Here is a 17,090-nt window from a genome sequence, read left to right on the forward strand (position 1 = left end):
AAAAAAAAAAAAAAAAAAAAAAAAACCTCTTTAACAATTAATGTTTTCCTATATACACAAAGGACCATCTCTTTTTTTAAGCCCATGACACATATTACTAGAGCATGATTCTTTCCGGTTCAAATAAATTGGACCGGATCCAAATTCGGCCTTAATTGAGAGGGTTCCACGGCATTTAACCCCTTTCCTATATGGCTTAATACTTACTAGTAGCAGGCTAGCAGCCTATAATGTAAGACAAGTTGAAGTCACATAACATTAACGCAACGATCGATCTTTGGAAGAAACAAAATGGTCTATGCTTCCTCCCCGCGTCTGCACCCTCTTACATCAAAGCCACAGCCTTCAACTTTCCTTAGGCCCCACAACAAAACAACCATCTTCCACCGCACATTTCAAACATCACCCGGCGCCTACGATGAACTCATGGACATGTACGCTGGTGGTCGAGCGTTGCACTCAGGAAAAAAACTCCACGCCCACTTCATCATCACTGGCTTGGCTCGTTTAACCCGTTTTGCCGCCAAGCTCATTGCCTTCTACTCGGGATGTGGAGAACCTTCCTATGCTCGCAAACTGTTCGACCAAATTCCCGTAACAAATTCACGCCGCTGGATCGTCCTTATGGGGGCCTACGCTCAATACGGCTTTTATGAAGAGGCTCTGGGTCTGTTCCGTGAGATGCAGGAGCATGGCCTGAGACCCAACGAATTTGTCATTCCCAGCACTCTCAAAGCCTGTGGGCGCGTCTCAGATAGGGAAACCGGGGAGAAAATACATGGTGTGGTTTTGAAATGTTCGTTTGAATCCGATGCTTTTGTTAGAAGTGCATTGATTGATATGTACTCAAAATGCGGTTTAATTGAAAAGGCGAGGCGAGTATACGATGCAATGGTTGAGAAGGATTTGGTGGCTTTGAACGCTATGGTTTCGGGCTATGCTCAACATGGGTTTGCCAAAGAAGCATTGGACTTGGTGAAAAAGATGCAGGCTTTAGGAGTCAAGCCTAACGTGGTGACTTGGAACACCTTAATTGCGGGGTTTTCGCAAAAGTGTGATGAAGTAATGGTCTCTGAACTTTTTAATTTGATGCGCAGCAACGGGGTTGAGCCTGATGTGGTCTCTTGGACTTCGGTTATATCAGGGTTTGTGCAGAACTTTCGAAATGAGGAGGCGTTTGCCACTTTCAGAAAGCTGTTGGATCATGGGTTCTATCCGAAGTCGGCTACAATAAGTAGTCTCTTGCCTGCTTGTGCAACTGCGGCCAATGTGAGGCGTGGGAAAGAGATTCATGGGTATGCACTGGTGATTGGAGTTGGGGATGATATATTTGTAAGGAGCGCCCTTGTTGACATGTATTCAAAATGCGGTTTTATAGCCGAAGCAAGGAATTTGTTCCATCGGATGTCTAAGAGGAACATAGTTACTTGGAATTCAATGATATTTGGGTATGCTAATCATGGGTATTGCAATGAAGCAATTGAGCTTTTCAATCAGATGGAAAAGGAAGAGGGAAAGAAGCTTGATCATCTGACTTTCACAGCGGTTCTCACAGCATGTAGCCATGCTGGAATGGTTGAACTCGGACAAAGTCTGTTTCACTTGATGCAAGAAAAGTATGGGATTGTTCCAAGATTAGAGCATTATGCATGCATGGTGGATCTTCTTGGTAGAGCAGGAAAACTTGCTGAAGCTTATGACTTGATTATGAAAATGCCGGCTGAACCTGATTTATTTGTATGGGGTGCACTATTAGGGGCATGTAGGAATTATGGGAATGTTGATCTTGCTAAAGTAGCAGCTAAGCATTTGTCAGAGCTTGAACCTGACAATGCAGGAAACAACTTACTATTGTCAAATTTGTATGCTGATGCTGGGAGTTGGGGAAATGTGGCAAGGTTGAAGACGACAATGAAGAAAAGGAAGTTGAGAAAATTTCCAGGGTGCAGTTGGGTAGAAGCAATCTGACACATAGGCATCACTTTACAAGAAGCTATATAAAAATCTTCATCCAGAACAGAAGGAAATCTTGGGGTATCTTGTAAGTGATCATCAACCTCATGCTAGCTTTATTCTTGTAGAGTTTGCTCACCAGAGCTCCCATCTGAATCTTTTAACAGATTTGCTTTTGGGTTATCCATGGTTTGAGTTCTAACGACTGCCGCCAAATGAAATCTACAGCAAGATGACAATTGTCCATCAGCTGACTCTGGTGGACAATCAACCCTCTGCAACCAAATTGAAGATGTGAGACAAGAGGAGCCCATTTAAGAATTACCTCAAGGTGTTGGAGGTGGGGGATGAAGAAGACATAGAACACTCAAGAAACTGCTTAAAAAGAAAAAAAAAAAGATAGCAGGGGAAAATTTTGAAGGATAGAGGAGCATGAATTTCTTCGACATTGTTTGATGAGCCAGCCATGCGCATTTGAGATTATAGGAATTGGAGCTGCTGAGCCAATATCTAACTATTTTAAGACTGCCAAATACATAAATGTAACTTCAGATATCATGGGTTTGGATTTCGTACAGCCAGCTTAACATGGACTTAACCCCCTCGGCCCACTGAGGCCCACACTACTCACTACTTTCCCAACCCTATGAGCTTGCTTAAGACAATACAGGCAGCCCAGCCATGAATGCTTCAACCCAGTACTTAGGGTGGGCTGGGCTCATTTATTGCACCCTCTATGACAAACTAAATGTTCTTACCAACTGAATTGCTAAATATGTTTCTACTTATACGTAAGTAAAGCTTCTCACCAGCGTTATAAATGTTTTAGCATTAAATGATGTACCTTGAATATGCAAAGTATATAGAATGCATGCATAGTCTTGATAGAGAATAACTTTTATAACATCTTGGCATAAATCAAGGCCTTTGTGCCTTCCAATAAGAGCATGAAAAATCAGTGTGAAACACCATAACAAAAAAAATTAAAATATATATATATACACCTAATTTATTCTCTCCAAGACCTCATATGAGTTAAAATAAAAAAATCTTCTAGAATAAACTTTTCTTGTTCTTCTTCCTTAGACCCACCGTCAGTCGCCAACCTGCTGGCGGCAAGCCTAGACCGCACCGAAGACGATGCTGGCCGCCCAGAACTTGCTGGAGACCACGCTGATTTTGTTATGGTGTTCCACGTTGATTTGTCATTCACACTTTCTCATGTACACAATCATTCACAAAAAAAATTCACCTAGCTCTCTTATAACAATTTGTCATATTCTGTTTATTAACTCAACCATCACGGAGTTCTGCTATCTGTCAATCTTAACTAGTCTCCAATTGTTTCTCCCTATCTTGTAAGTATTTATTGGCAAAATCCAACATTGTGATCAATTGTATCGTATTCTCTTTACTAATTTAAGTATTAGAGTTTTTCCATTGACCAACTCCAACAAGTTTCTAGCCATTTCTTCTTACCTTACGAGCGTCTATTGGCTCAATTCAACCGTATGATCAACTTTATCATCACTAATGTTCAATAATAAATGATAAAAACGAGTTTAGAAGGGTCTAACACATAGAAATCCAAAATTGGAACTTCAATCTTAATTATATAAGTTTGTAAAGTTACAAAACTTAGAGACGAGAAGAAGTAAATGAATCTTTTGCTGCAAGATGATCTAGAAAAGTACATAATCACTCTCGTACACATGCCTCACAAACCCTAATTAAGGATTATGCTTCAGTGTTACCTAGGCAGAGCACCCAAGAGATAATGTTCCACGTGCTAGACCATTCATTCACTCAAAAGCAGAGCATCACAGGATTTGGTGGTTTTTTAGACCCAAAGAATTTTTTATTTATTTCTTTTTTTTTTTGGGCTAATGTTGGCATCAAATATCAACCTACAAGGATCGAGAAAAAGTAAATCTCTTTGGGAATTATTCCTTTAAAAGCAATTTTTCTGGTATTGAACCAAGTATTCCATTGTTAGGAAGATTTGTTAGAGTTTCCTTGCTGATGCTGACACTTTAGATTAGCTCTTTTCTTTTTATCAACCATACATATATTACATGTCGTTTATCTAAAAAAACATACTTAAACCCTTCATGGGGATAAAAGTAGGCCAATAGCATTTTCCTTTTTTGAGCACTTTAACAACTTGTGTTGGAAATGTTATATACAACCACATCTTTATTCCAAGTTCTTAAATGAAACTACATTTTTATTTCATAATTATCCTGCAATAATGACGTATTTAAGGGTTAATTGAATAGTGGTTTTTCTCTTTTTAAGTGTTCATATACACTTATATGATATAATAAACAAAAGAGACACAAGAAAAAATAATAATAATAAAGATTGGCTATGGGGATTGGGGTGTTACTAGACCCATTATCGTTCAAAAAGTCAAAGAAAAAAGAGCACCGACCGAGCAGCTTGAATGAATAAGAAATGGACAACATAGAGAAACAATGATTCTTATATATTGCAACATGTCGATTACACACTGGAAGTTGATCGGGTGTGTGTGGGGGGGCGGTTTGATTTTGCTTTCAAAAAACATTTTTGATTTGATGTAAAGGTGGGGAGTGTTCTATCTCTCTCTTTTCTTAGCAAGTCGAAGGAAAAATGGAAAGGAAGAAAATAAATCAATAGAAAAACAAAAACAAAAAAAATATGGGTGAGTCGGCCCAACAATGACCCGAGTATAACAAACAGAGCGCAATAAAAACCTAGAATCTATTGACAATGAATCAAATGAAAGGCCTGACCCATTAGATTCTTGGCTTACTGGCCGAAAAATAAGTCACCTTAAACGATAGTTTGACGAGGCAATTTAGAGGCAGATATGCCTGAAACAATATCTATTACAGTAATAAGTAAATTTAAAAACTATAGTAAGAGACTGAGCATTAATAGTAACTCGATCGGAGCCGCCAAACCCTCTATAGTCTCTTACGGCCTGTTTGAGATTCCGTTTGAGAGGCCTAAAAGTGCTTTTAACACTCAAAAAATCTGTTTGAAGAAAAAAGTAATTGTTTAGTAAAAAAAATTAAAAAAACTTTTAAAGGTTTAAAAAGCCTGAAAATAGTCAAAACGCATTTTTAACAAAAATTTTAAAATAAAACTTTTATAAAAAAAACGACTTTTGACTTAAAAGCAATTCCCCGTCAACAAGCTGATTTAGTAGCTTGACCCTTTCTGATCTTTATAGAGGTTGTTGTCACTTAAACTGTTGACAATAAGAATCGGCAACACCACCTGTGCCACAAACTGTCATCTACCTATCTTTGACTAAATGGTTCCAAGGAGAACTGTTTTGGTTGAAAAATTAAACGAAAGAAACATTGTGGAAGTGTTTTAGTTGAAGTATATTAATTACCCAACTAAATGACATCAATAAAATGCATTTTCCATTAATTAATTATTGGTTGGTTTCAAAAAAAAAAAGGAGTTGGATATGCGCAATTTCTTGATCACCGAAAGAAGGAAAATACAACAAATAGTCAACAGAATATCCCTGAGATAGAATAGGGCAAAAGTGAGATACAACCTAACAAGCATAGCCGGTGTGTATACATGTACATATATATATATATACTTTAAGAAAGGCTCTTCTTTTTATATGAATCCTTAGATATTTTTAAAATACGCATAAATAAAATAACTTTGTATCATTTGCGTATTTTAGTTGAAGCATAGGTAAAACGACAAGACTTCAGGAAAAATGCCAACTGGCCGGAGGAAGGACGGCGTGGAGAGCCTCGAATGGTTAAGTCAATATTTTGCTTTTACGAAAAAACTTGAATGGAGAGAATGAGAAGTAGAGAATGTTCATAATGTGTATCCCTCTTAATGGGAGATGCTTCTTGTCTAGATAACATGGCAATATCGATGTCAGCTGTATATGACTTTCCTTGTTGATTGAAGACTTTTCACGCGAAGAAGATCGCCATGTTGCCGACTGCAATTGTCTGATTATTTTTCATGTAAAGGTTGTGCGATCGGGCATATAGCGATTGATTGTATCCATTGCATATGCTAGAACTTTAAAACACAATTGAAGTAGTTGGGCATTAGGTGATAAAAGAGTGGTAGTTTATAAATAAATAAATAAATAAAAGTTGTTACTTACAAAAAAAAATTAAAATAATATGAATATAAACATTATATCAAATTAGTTAAAACCCATTAAATTATACAAGCAATGCTTGTAATTCGGAATATATTATAAAAAGATTCAAATTCATAATTTCCTCCTACATCCTTTTTTATTATTAATTTTAAAATTCTAAAACGAAAAAGTTAAAAAAAAAAAAAAAAAAAAATTACTAGCAATAAAGCAGCGAATCTAAGGAGCTGACGTGTCAGTCACACATCCTTCTTTTGGAAGACGAGCCAAAACCAAACATCGTTATCCCCCCTCGCCATTTCCCTACATCAGTCGGTTGTCACTTGGTCAATTACCCCTAATCTTGAGGAATATATATGCGAAATCAATTATTTCAGATATTCTGAAAAATATAAAATAATAGAAAATAATTTAACCATTATTATCACTGTATTTAATCGTCCTTGGCTTTTGTATTGGAACAAAACCCTAAGGGTTCTTGCAAAGGCCCAAATCGCCGCCGGATTGATCTAAGCCGTCCGTGCTAACTCGCTAGCTCGCTCGCTCTCTTGGACTCTTTGCTATTTGATCTAGCTAAAAACCATTCCTCAGCTTTGACACTGTTTTCTCTGATTTTTTCTCGCAACGCTTGTTGTTCTTGTGTATGTATTTGTTGTGGGAATTTTTTTTTTTTTTTGAGGTTACAGTGTTACACCGATAACATGTTGGGCAAAACTTGGTTTTGGGGAGTTGGTAACTTGGGATTGTGATATGTTTTTTGATGGTTGATTGTATAGTTTTGGAGTTGGGAGTAGGTTTGGTAGTGAAAATTTTGGGTTTTGATTAGGTTGAAAGTGAGAGCTTTGGGGTTGTAAATATGGGGTTAGGGAGTTTTGGTGGTGAAGTTTTGATTTTGGGATTGTTTTAGGGTTTAGGGTTTGGTTATGGCAAGTGGGTGTTGATCAGTTTGGGGTATTGTTGAGAGGGTGATGATCAATTTGAGGTTTTGAGAATGTTGAGTGAAATAGGAAGGAGACCGATGGTTGGAGGTAACGAGGGATCGTTTGATGATGACTTGGAGAAGGAGATAGGGTTGTTGCTCCGCGAACAGCGTGGTCGTCAAGACGTCGATGATCTTGAGCGCGAGCTTAATTTGTATAGAAGTGGCTCAGCTCCTCCAACTGTGGAGGGTTCATTGAGTGCAGTTGGCGGGTTGTTTGGTGGTGGCAGCGGGGGAGGCGAAGGTGGTAGTGCCTTTTCGGAGTTTACTGCAAGTAAGAATGGGAATGGTTTTGCGTCTGAGGAGGAGCTGAGGTCTGATCCAGCTTATCTTTCGTACTATTACTCGAATGTGAATCTGAACCCTCGGCTTCCGCCTCCTTTGCTTTCGAAGGAGGATTGGAGGTATGCACAAAGGATGAAAGGGGGGAGTTCAGTGTTGGGTGGGATTGGAGATAGGCGGAAAGTGAATAGGACCGATGATGGTGGCGGTAGGTCGTTGTTTTCCATGCCGCCAGGTTTTAACACGAGGAAACAAGAGGGTGAGCTTGAGTCCGACAAGGGACGTGGCTCTGCAGAATGGGGTGGTGATGGACTGATTGGTTTGCCAGGTTTGGGACTCGGAAGCAAACAAAAGAGCCTCGCTGAAATCTTTCAGGTCATTTGCTCTTTTGACTGTTCAGAATCTTAGTCAACTGTCCTGGTCACTCAGATCATTGTTTTTGTGCAATTATTTGTTGATAGTAGTTTGAGTATCAAAGTATTATTTTTCCCATGGATCGTCTGTTGTTAACTTTATTGCTTCCTCCATTGATCTTTGACATGAATATATTGCTTATCTTTCCAGGAAATTGTTTATGTGATTGAAAATATAGCTAATTGAACCGTCTCTTGGGGACACAGATGTGTGTCCGCCAGGTTGGTTATCTCTTTTGTATGAAATTCTAATTTGTATCTTCACTATATATATTTTTTTTCGTTTTGATAAGTAAACAAACTATCATTAAAAGCTCAAATAGCGCAACTGATCAAGTACGTGTATACTTGAGAAACACCTAGTTAGTAAGAGAGAACAAGTGAAAACAATCATTGTGTCTTCGCTATAGTTGCATGATTTGTATCTATGATCAATTTGAAATTCAAAATCTTTTGGAAGTTGTCTGCTACAAATTGATTTTCATGTAATCAAGAATGGTGTGGTAGTTAATTTCAATTAATCATGTCATCTACATAGTATGAATGTCGGACTAATAAACTGTGACACTCCAAAAGGGTAGTCTCACATTAGGAAGATGAATTGTCCACATGGAGTGGGTGGATTGTAAGGAGCTCATGGGTGCTAATTCTCATATTAGTTTTTACTAGGCGAGAGTGGGCTTAGAGAGCTCCAATTGCAACTTGGCTAGTTTTTTTTGGAGTGATAGCGCAGACATAGCTAACGCTTTTCCTGGATAACAATTTAATGAATTCATGCTATCACAAAGCAAGTTATAACGTAGCATTTTAAATTTCTCTAATTTACCTCTTCCTATAATATTTTTGATCATTTGAGACTTGTGATGGCTACAAGCCTTATGTTTGAAGTTCACTGGTGATTCTACCTCTGATCATTTACCATTATTCGAATTAAACCACATTGAAGGCACCCAAGAGCTTTATGTTTCCAGCTTGTGCATAAATACTGTGCTCACGTCATGTAATTTTACTTTTATTTTTGGGATTGGCAAACTACACGCACACGCGCTTAGTGGGTCTTGAACCCACAATCTCATCCTCCATCTTGTTCTATGTGAGGAGGAAGTTCCATTTGAATCAGAACTCATTGGCATCTCATGCTACTTTTCTTGATTCCCAATATTTGAATTTTTGGATTTTGTGTGGCGTGTGCTCATGCTTTCAGGCCTAGGCCCATATACTCTTGATGAGACTTTGTCATTGTTCATCAACTGCTAGAATTTAGTTTACATGCAAGTTGAATCCTTTGTTTCTGGGAATACTACGAAAAATGATTAGGAAATCATATAGTAATGAAATCCCATGGTTGTTGGAATTGCCCAGTCTACATCTAGTGATTGACGCGAGATCCTGATATGTGGAAAGCCATATGTTCATTTTCACCCCCTTTTGGAAATTTTGATGCTTTGATAGTCTCAAGTTAGATTAATATATGTATATTGAGAAGTGCTAGGGAGCCAAACAAATGAACTTAGAAAAATTTCCAATCTGATGTGGCAAGGGTTTTTAAATTAAACAAATGCAATTCCCTCTTCCTTGTCTGCCACTCACAGTCTGCCACGTCAGTTTAGAAATTTTTCTGGGTTCATTTGTTAGGCTCCCTAGCACTTCCCATGTATATTAGGTCACTATTTTAAACTCATGACACTTTTTCTCTCAATCTTAATCAGATGTGTGCATGTATTTTACATGCCAATTTTGAGTTGGCTACTCTTTTGATTACTTTAGACTTTTAAATCTGCCAAAGAATATATCATCCTTTCTATTCAAGAATGATGATTAACCATGAATTTTTATTTTGAATCTCTTCTACTCTCTGCTATTGGTTATATTAAGACCTTTCTCAATTTTCTGTGTTCAATGTAGTAATGTTGTTGAACCAGCTGTTTCTTTAATTTTTGTGTAAGGCATATGCCTTTTGAACTGAAATTATGGAACTGCTGTTCTTTGTTTGCGTGTATATCTTGTTTTTCCTTCAATTTTGGTATGTTACATTGTTACACTGTTGTGCAAGTTCTTCCTTGTTTGAATAGTTTACTCTTTTTTGTTTCCCATGATTTTTTCCTTTAGTGATTTAGAATTTAGTATCTGTGCAGGATGACTTGGGGCGTCCATCTCCTGTTACTGGACTTCCATCTCGTCCAGCCAGTCGTAATGCTTTTGATGAAAATGTTGAAACGCTAGGATCCGCTGAAGCAGAGCTAGCTCATTTGCGCCGTGAATTGAAAACTTCTGATGCTTTACGATCTGGTACAAATGTTCAGGGCTCATCTGTTGTCCAAAATATGGGGCCTCCTTCTTCATATACTTATGCTGCTGTTCTAGGAGCTTCCTTGTCAAGAAGCAACACTCCAGATCCACAACTTGTTGCTAGGGCTCCTAGCCCTTGCCCTACTCCTATTGGAGGAGGCAGAGCTGGCGCATCTGAAAAAAGAGGCATTACTAGTCCGAACTCATTCAATGGTGTCTCATCTAGCATCACTGAGTCTGCAGATCTGGTAGCTGCTTTATCTGGCATGAACTTGTCAACAAATGGTGTGCTGGATGATGAAAACCGTTTGCCATCCCAGATTGAACAGGATGTAGACAATCAACAAAATTATATGTTTGGTTTACATGGTAGTCAGAATCATATCAAGCAACATCCATACCTAAAGAAGTCGGAATCTGCGCATTTACATATGCCTTCTGCAAAAGTATCTTACTCTGATTCGGGTAAGAGTAATGGGCCTGGGTCAGACCTGAACAGCTCGTCCTCTGATAGGCATGTGGAACTGCAGAAATCTGCTCTTTCTTCAAATAATTCATTCTTAAAAGGATCTACTAATGGTGGAGGTGGCTTAACTGCTCAGTATCAGAATGTAGATGGTACAAATTCATCATTTACTAACTATGGTTTGAATAGTTACAACATAAATCCAGCTTTGGCTTCCATGATGGCTAACCAACTTGGAAACCAACTTGGAACTGGTAATCTGCCACACTTGTTTGAAAATGTTGCTGCAGCATCTGCTATGGGAGCCCCTGGGATGGACTCGAGAGTTCTTGCAGGAGGCTTGCCTTCTGGAGCTGCTGCATCTGAAGCACATAATCTTGGTAGAATGGGTAACCAAATGGCAGGGAGTGCTGTTCAGGCACCATTTGTTGATCCAATGTATCTTCAGTACTTGAGGTCATCTGAGTATGCGGCACAGTATGCTGCTCTCAATGATCCCTCTATGGATAGGAACTACTTAGGTAACTCATACATGAATTTACTTGAGCTCCAGAAGGCTTATCTGGGGGCTCTTCTTTCCCCTCAGAAGTCTCAGTACGGTGTTCCGTTAGGCAGTAAATCTGGTGGGTCTAATCATCATGGTTATTACGGAAATCCTGCATTTGGTGTCGGCATGTCTTATCCTGGAAGTCCAATGGCAGGTTCTGTTATTCCTAACTCTCCAGTTGGACCTGGTAGTCCTATAAGGCATAATGAGCTGAACATGCGTTTTCCTTCTGGCATGAGGAACTTAGCAGGGGGTATCATGGGACCCTGGCACCTTGATGCCGCTGGAATGAACATGGATGAAAGCTTTGCGTCCTCACTTCTGGAAGAGTTTAAGAGCAATAAAACTAAGTGTTTCGAACTTTCTGAAATTGGTGGTCACGTTGTTGAATTCAGGTATGTACTGCTTAAAGATTTTATTGAGGACTATTGTTATACTACAAATTCTGAAGTTGCTTTTATGGTTTTATATCTTTTATGACCAGTGCGGATCAGTATGGGAGCCGATTTATTCAACAGAAACTTGAAACAGCTACAACAGATGAGAAAAACATGGTTTATCAGGAAATCATGCCCCAAGCTCTTGCTTTAATGACTGATGTTTTTGGTAATTATGTTGTTCAGAAGGTAACCAGCATTCTTACTTTTTTTGCAGACATATTTAGTTGTGCTTTTAGAACTCTTTAGTTGATTTATTAAGTAACACTTGGTAGTTGAATTCAGTTTTTTGAGCATGGACTTCCAACCCAGAGAAGGGAATTGGCCAACAAGCTTTTTGGTCATGTACTGACACTTAGCCTTCAAATGTATGGTTGTCGAGTGATCCAGAAGGTATCAATAATTTTTTTGACTTGGCAGCAATATCATGTTATTATTTCGTGAAAAGAAATGTTCAGTTATGGATCTCTATACTTTAAGTTGTGAAAGTCATGCCACGAACACTTCCCTTCATCTTGGTTTAACTGTTAAATTATTTCTTCTGGTAGTTTTGGTGTAATAATTCTGTCTGATGATGGATTTCATTGGATTCTGCAATTTTGGTCAATTTAGGACTTTTAATCTCCGAAATTTGACTGTAATTCTTTTATTGATCAGGCATGCAATATAGTTATTTTGACACAAATGTAGAGCTATTGTACTACCCTTTTAATATGGGGCTTCAGTCATATCTATGGATGTGTTTGAGACTGATATCCTTGTCCCCCATGTTTGGCTATCACTTTCATTATCATGCTAGATGAGTAAGAGGCTGTGTTGATCTCTACCACACGCAATGATCTTTAACTAATTTTCTTTGAAGACTAAAATCATTTGATTATATGAGTGTTTTATGGAAGTTTCTGGTGCTAACGTGATTTGTTTAACTGTTCAGGCAATAGAAGTTGTTGATCTGGACCAGAAGATCAGAATGGTTGAAGAGCTTGATGGAAATGTCATGCGCTGTGTTCGTGATCAGAATGGGAACCACGTCATTCAGAAATGTATTGAATGTGTTCCGGAAGATGCAATTCACTTTATTGTCTCAACATTCTTTGATCAAGTTGTCACCCTTTCCACCCATCCATATGGTTGTCGGGTGATACAGGTTGAGAAACTATTTACTATTACTGCAGGTTTTGATTATCTCGTTTGAACTGTTAAGAACTATAGGTTCTATAAAACAATGTCTTTCATATGGCAGAGAGTACTAGAGCACTGCAATGACCCAAAGACGCAAAGTAAAGTTATGGATGAGATTTTAGGAGCTGTTAGCATGCTGGCACAGGATCAGTATGGCAACTATGTTGTTCAGGTTCATGATCTTTCCTGTTTGTTTCTGCTCGGAGTAATACACATATGCTTCAGTCCTTGTTATGGGAGTAATATGACTTATGATATCATGTTCTTTGTTACATTTAGGCTATGGGTTTCATGTTCTGTGCTGTTTTAACAGATGCAGGCTTTCTCTTGAGATTCTTTTGTTGCAAAGCCATTACGGTTTGAGATTCGTTTTCGCATCTTCTTATACTTTAATTGGTAATTGGATTTGGAGCCACTATTGTGTTAAAATTGTAACATAACATTGCCGTTTGTCACTTATTTTTGTTGCCAAGCTTATACTATCAGGGACTTTTGAATTTGTTTAGATGTTTGCTCTACGAGTGTTGAAGAATTCGGTATATGTGGAACTCTTGTGTTAGAGGTGGATAATTATCTATGCTCGTGTCTTAGATGCCAGCTCCTCTTGTTTCATTTCATGAATAGACATGCCAAAGTTTTCTTTGTAGAAGAATACTGCTTTATAGTCCTAGATGTTCTAAAATTTTGGACCTTCCAGATGTGTCTAGTTGGTATTATCTGTTTCTGTTTTCACGGATGCTTCTCTCATTGATCTCTTACATTTTTTTAACAGCACGTGCTGGAGCATGGAAAACCTCATGAACGTTCTGCTATTATCAAAGAATTAGCTGGAAAGATAGTTCAAATGAGTCAACAGAAATTTGCCTCCAATGTTGTGGAGAAGTGTTTAACTTTTGGTGGTCCTACTGAACGTCAGTTACTAGTTATTGAGATGCTTGGTTCTACTGATGAAAATGAGCCGCTTCAGGTATGTTCTTTCTCTACATGCCTTTAATGAGAATCTACTAAATATTTGTGTTGTGCAAGAAGAAGTTTCTGGTTCAAGAACTGGGGGGGGGGGGGGTTTAGAATCAGAGTGTCCAAAATGTTCTGTCACCATTAAATTTTTTTGTACATGGTGGATATCTAGTGCTTTCCAATCAACTTTTGTATCTTTTAGAGAGGATATGCAAGCCCCTTGAGATGTAACTGTTACATAGGGTGGTGGAATGGTGATATTGTGCGACATGTCTGGTCTGTTTTCTGCTTCAAGTGCAGTTTCACTGTGTACTTGCAAAAATATCGTGTGTGACAGGCTTCAGGTTTCCAGAAGATGGTATCTTTTAGAAACTGAAGCTGGGTTGCCATAATCTCTTGAAAGTTGAGCTTTGGTTTACGCCTTTTTGAGATGACAGGAAGTAGATCCATGGATGAGAAGATACAATGCTTTTATCAGGCTTACCTGTTTTATTCTTTGGCTTTTTGGGCCTCTTCTACTGTCAAACTGAATCTTGACCTTGCTTGTCGCATTAGAAGCTTAGTGTAGGACAGGACATTGGGTTTTATATGAAGTCTTATGAAGCTGATGCCTCAAGATTTTTAAACTGGATTTTCTATGTTATCTATTAAGTAGATTGTATTTTTTAGTTTCATGGATTATTTGATGACTTGAGCACTGTGATCAGAAAATTGTAGCATTTCCTTTAGTCAAAAAAGTGTTCTTTACAGTTCAGCATCTTGGGCATTAGGTCTGTAATTGATTATGTTGATATAATTTCGTGTCCTTTGATTTCTTCATTTAGCTAATTCGGCATGTCCTAAAAAAAATAAAATTGTCAGTTGCTGATGGTACTGTATTTTGGTTTCTTGCATGATATCTTTGTTATGTATTACTGCTTCCCATTTTCCCTTGTGATCTTTTCCTTAGTTATTTCTTGTTTATTATCCAGGCAATGATGAAAGATCAGTTTGCAAACTATGTTGTACAAAAAGTGCTGGAGACATGTGATGATCAGCAGCGTGAGCTGATACTGTCACGAATAAAAGTTCATTTGAGTGCATTGAAAAAGTACACTTACGGAAAGCATATTGTTGCGCGTGTAGAGAAACTTGTTGCTGCTGGGGGTATATATTCTTCTTTATTTATTTGTCTTCACATATGAGTTTGTGTTTCTATGTGCTTGTGAAAAAATTTACTTGTTTTATGTTTGAGCACACGTGTGTGCACATGCACATGTATACTCAGAAATGCTGAGGTAAATATGTTTGTAGTTGTATCAGTTTGCATGCATTTATGTTATGGGTACAAGTGAGATAGTTGCTATATTTTGTCACCCCACCCGGTGAGCCATACCTATCTGTCTGAGGTCACTTATGATGCTCCCTGGTTCCTCAGCTTCTGCATTCATATTGGTTCACTTCGTGCATATATAGATAGAATACATTTCCTGCTTTGCAAATTCACAGTGTGTTTGACCTAGCCTCTGTTCTTATCTCCAAATTTTCATCTTTAGGAAATAAAGTTGTAGCTTTCTGTACTCATGGAAAGAAAAGAAAAGAATTGCACAATTTCTGGTTGTAAATGCAGCATTGAAATCTATAACGCAGTAAAAAGAAACCAAGTTTACCCTGTCGCGGATCTACTGATTACATTGTTTATCTATAGTTCTAAAATATGATGGTTGATTGATCATACGATTCTTCCATATTATATAAAAGCTTGCTAACTTGTCACCTAAATTGCTTGCAGAAAGGAGAATTGCTGCTCAGTCTCCACACCCTGCTTAGGCAGCATAGGGAAAAAGTTCTGTACAGCTAACTGAGGCTAGTGTGAGCTTCATCTTTTCCTCTCTTTCAACCCCATGTCTAGAGATATGACTCTACCTGTCTATTGAGACAGGAATGAGCCCAACTGGAAATAAAGTTGTTGCGCTTGTGCTGAAAAACTGTACATTGTGTAGTTTAAGGTTTATACATAGAATCAAGCAAGCCGAGGATCAGATGCTGAATGCACCTGATGCCCCCGCAAAGGAGAGATAAAAGGACTATACGAGTTTTTAAGGGTGTAAAAATTATGAAATGTTGAGGTAGTTTTTCGGGTTAACGCGACTGTACAAATGTTGCCATGTGGAGAGCTGTTTATGTTTAGGTGAGGCCAGAGATGTTCTTAATGTATGGTTATTGACGTTTTTTTCCCTTTAACTATGAGCCACAATTTTCTTATGCGGTCAAGCATCTTTGTTCTCTCTTTTTTCTGAGAATATCTTTCGATGTTGATTCTTGTTTCATTTCTTGTCTTCTATCTATATTATCACATGCTTTTTTATTTGATTCGGCTATGCTTGAGATTTTCTTGTCAACTATAGAATCCATTCACGGAAATGTTTTAAGTTTGATTTCTATATCAAGCCATGAGCCTGATATAGTGGGGTCCTACAGTTGACCATGATCAAGTGGTGCTGATCAATAATGGGATTCTTGGCTAGAAAGAAAGGTCAGGTGACATGGACAACCAGCCCAACTCGGCTGGTTGGTTGACCTACCAAACAGATGATGAGATTCTTGATTGATTTGAATGAATTTTGTAAAGTCTTTATCAACATTCAGAACAGGGGAGGTCCCCTGTTCAGGCTCTCACTCGAATGGGAACCTTTATGTTGGGTAAGCTGATTCGGCTTTTGGAAGTGCAAATGCTGCAACTTTGTCAATCCCTAATGCTGTTTGGTTTAACGGTTTTGGATTTCAAAGCAAAGTTGATGAAAATGCAAAGAAAGCGTAGTTAAATATTTGATAAAATTATAATTTATTTAGCATGTGAAATTGCATTTAAAAACGGTGTAGTTTTTCTTTTTAAATTTTAAACCATTCTTTTGGGGGTGACAAGGCATTACGTGGTTTTCATGCTTGCTCAATCGAGCGACGTGGTAAGTGGCAGATGATCGAATATTTCTGCAGCAGAAAAGGTTGACCAACCAGTGTATTATTCCTTGTAATTACACCAACGCCAATGAAGGAGAGAAGAAAACCGCAAGCTGAAGATGCTGAAAGGAAAGGGCAAGAGGGTTTGACTTCTTTTGAGCTTTGGATGAATATGGGAAGACCACAAAGTGAAGGAGATTTCTCATAAAAAGAAACCAAATGGGTTAATAGAATATGTCGTACACTTGTGTGGATGCTGCTTCGTTTTTGCAGTTCATGCTTTATGCTTTTTTCTTGTTTATTGCTGCTTTCACAACGAGGAAAATCTAAGTTTCAAGGATGGACATCAAACGGGTGCTGATTAAGTTATCTCATCTCAATAAATAACACAAAAGATCATAAAACTTTGATTCAACAAGCGACAAGTCTATATGGCCTTGTTTGTTAAATGACAACGGAAGAAATCGGTTCCACAGCACTGTTTGAAGGATAGCAAGAGTGGACAGA

General features: G+C 38.2%; 2 protein-coding genes across 3 annotated transcripts; both read left to right on the top strand.

The window, feature by feature from the left end:
* Positions 1–212: 212 nt before the first annotated feature.
* Positions 213–2,714, top strand: LOC132164197 (pentatricopeptide repeat-containing protein At5g59600-like). The gene is made up of 2 exons (XM_059574634.1): positions 213–2,041; positions 2,182–2,714. Exon 1 carries the CDS (start codon positions 292–294, stop codon positions 1,966–1,968), a length of 1,677 nt encoding a protein of 558 aa, XP_059430617.1. The 5' UTR covers positions 213–291; the 3' UTR covers positions 1,969–2,041; positions 2,182–2,714.
* Positions 2,715–6,532: 3,818 nt separating this feature from the next.
* On the top strand, positions 6,533–15,927 carry LOC132164730 (pumilio homolog 2-like). Of its 2 annotated transcripts, XM_059575287.1 has the most exons (10): positions 6,533–7,727; positions 9,901–11,221; positions 11,318–11,462; positions 11,552–11,693; positions 11,790–11,897; positions 12,439–12,651; positions 12,748–12,858; positions 13,459–13,653; positions 14,615–14,789; positions 15,415–15,927. In XM_059575287.1, exons 1-10 carry the CDS (start codon positions 7,083–7,085, stop codon positions 15,450–15,452), a joined length of 3,093 nt encoding a protein of 1,030 aa, XP_059431270.1. In that variant the 5' UTR covers positions 6,533–7,082; the 3' UTR covers positions 15,453–15,927. The 2 variants fall into 2 exon arrangements, with proteins under 2 accessions (XP_059431270.1, XP_059431269.1); XM_059575286.1 differs by having other exon boundaries at positions 9,901–11,462.
* The last annotated feature ends 1,163 nt before the right edge of the window (positions 15,928–17,090 follow it).

This window comes from Corylus avellana, chromosome ca10 (genome assembly GCF_901000735.1).
Source record: "Corylus avellana chromosome ca10, CavTom2PMs-1.0".
In the NCBI taxonomy this organism is placed as follows: Eukaryota; Viridiplantae; Streptophyta; class Magnoliopsida; order Fagales; family Betulaceae; genus Corylus; species Corylus avellana.

Excerpts from the sequence above, each read along its gene's own strand:
- LOC132164197 (XM_059574634.1), top strand. The coding sequence starts at position 292 with ATGGTCTATGCTTCCTCCCCGCGTCTGCACCCTCTTACATCAAAGCCA.
- LOC132164730 (XM_059575286.1), top strand. The coding sequence starts at position 7,083 with ATGTTGAGTGAAATAGGAAGGAGACCGATGGTTGGAGGTAACGAGGGA. Across the intron at positions 11,694-11,789 it reads GTAATTATGTTGTTCAGAAG|TTTTTTGAGCATGGACTTCC; the intron begins GTAACCAGCATT and ends AGTTGAATTCAG. Across the intron at positions 12,859-13,458 it reads ATGGCAACTATGTTGTTCAG|CACGTGCTGGAGCATGGAAA; the intron begins GTTCATGATCTT and ends TTTTTTTAACAG.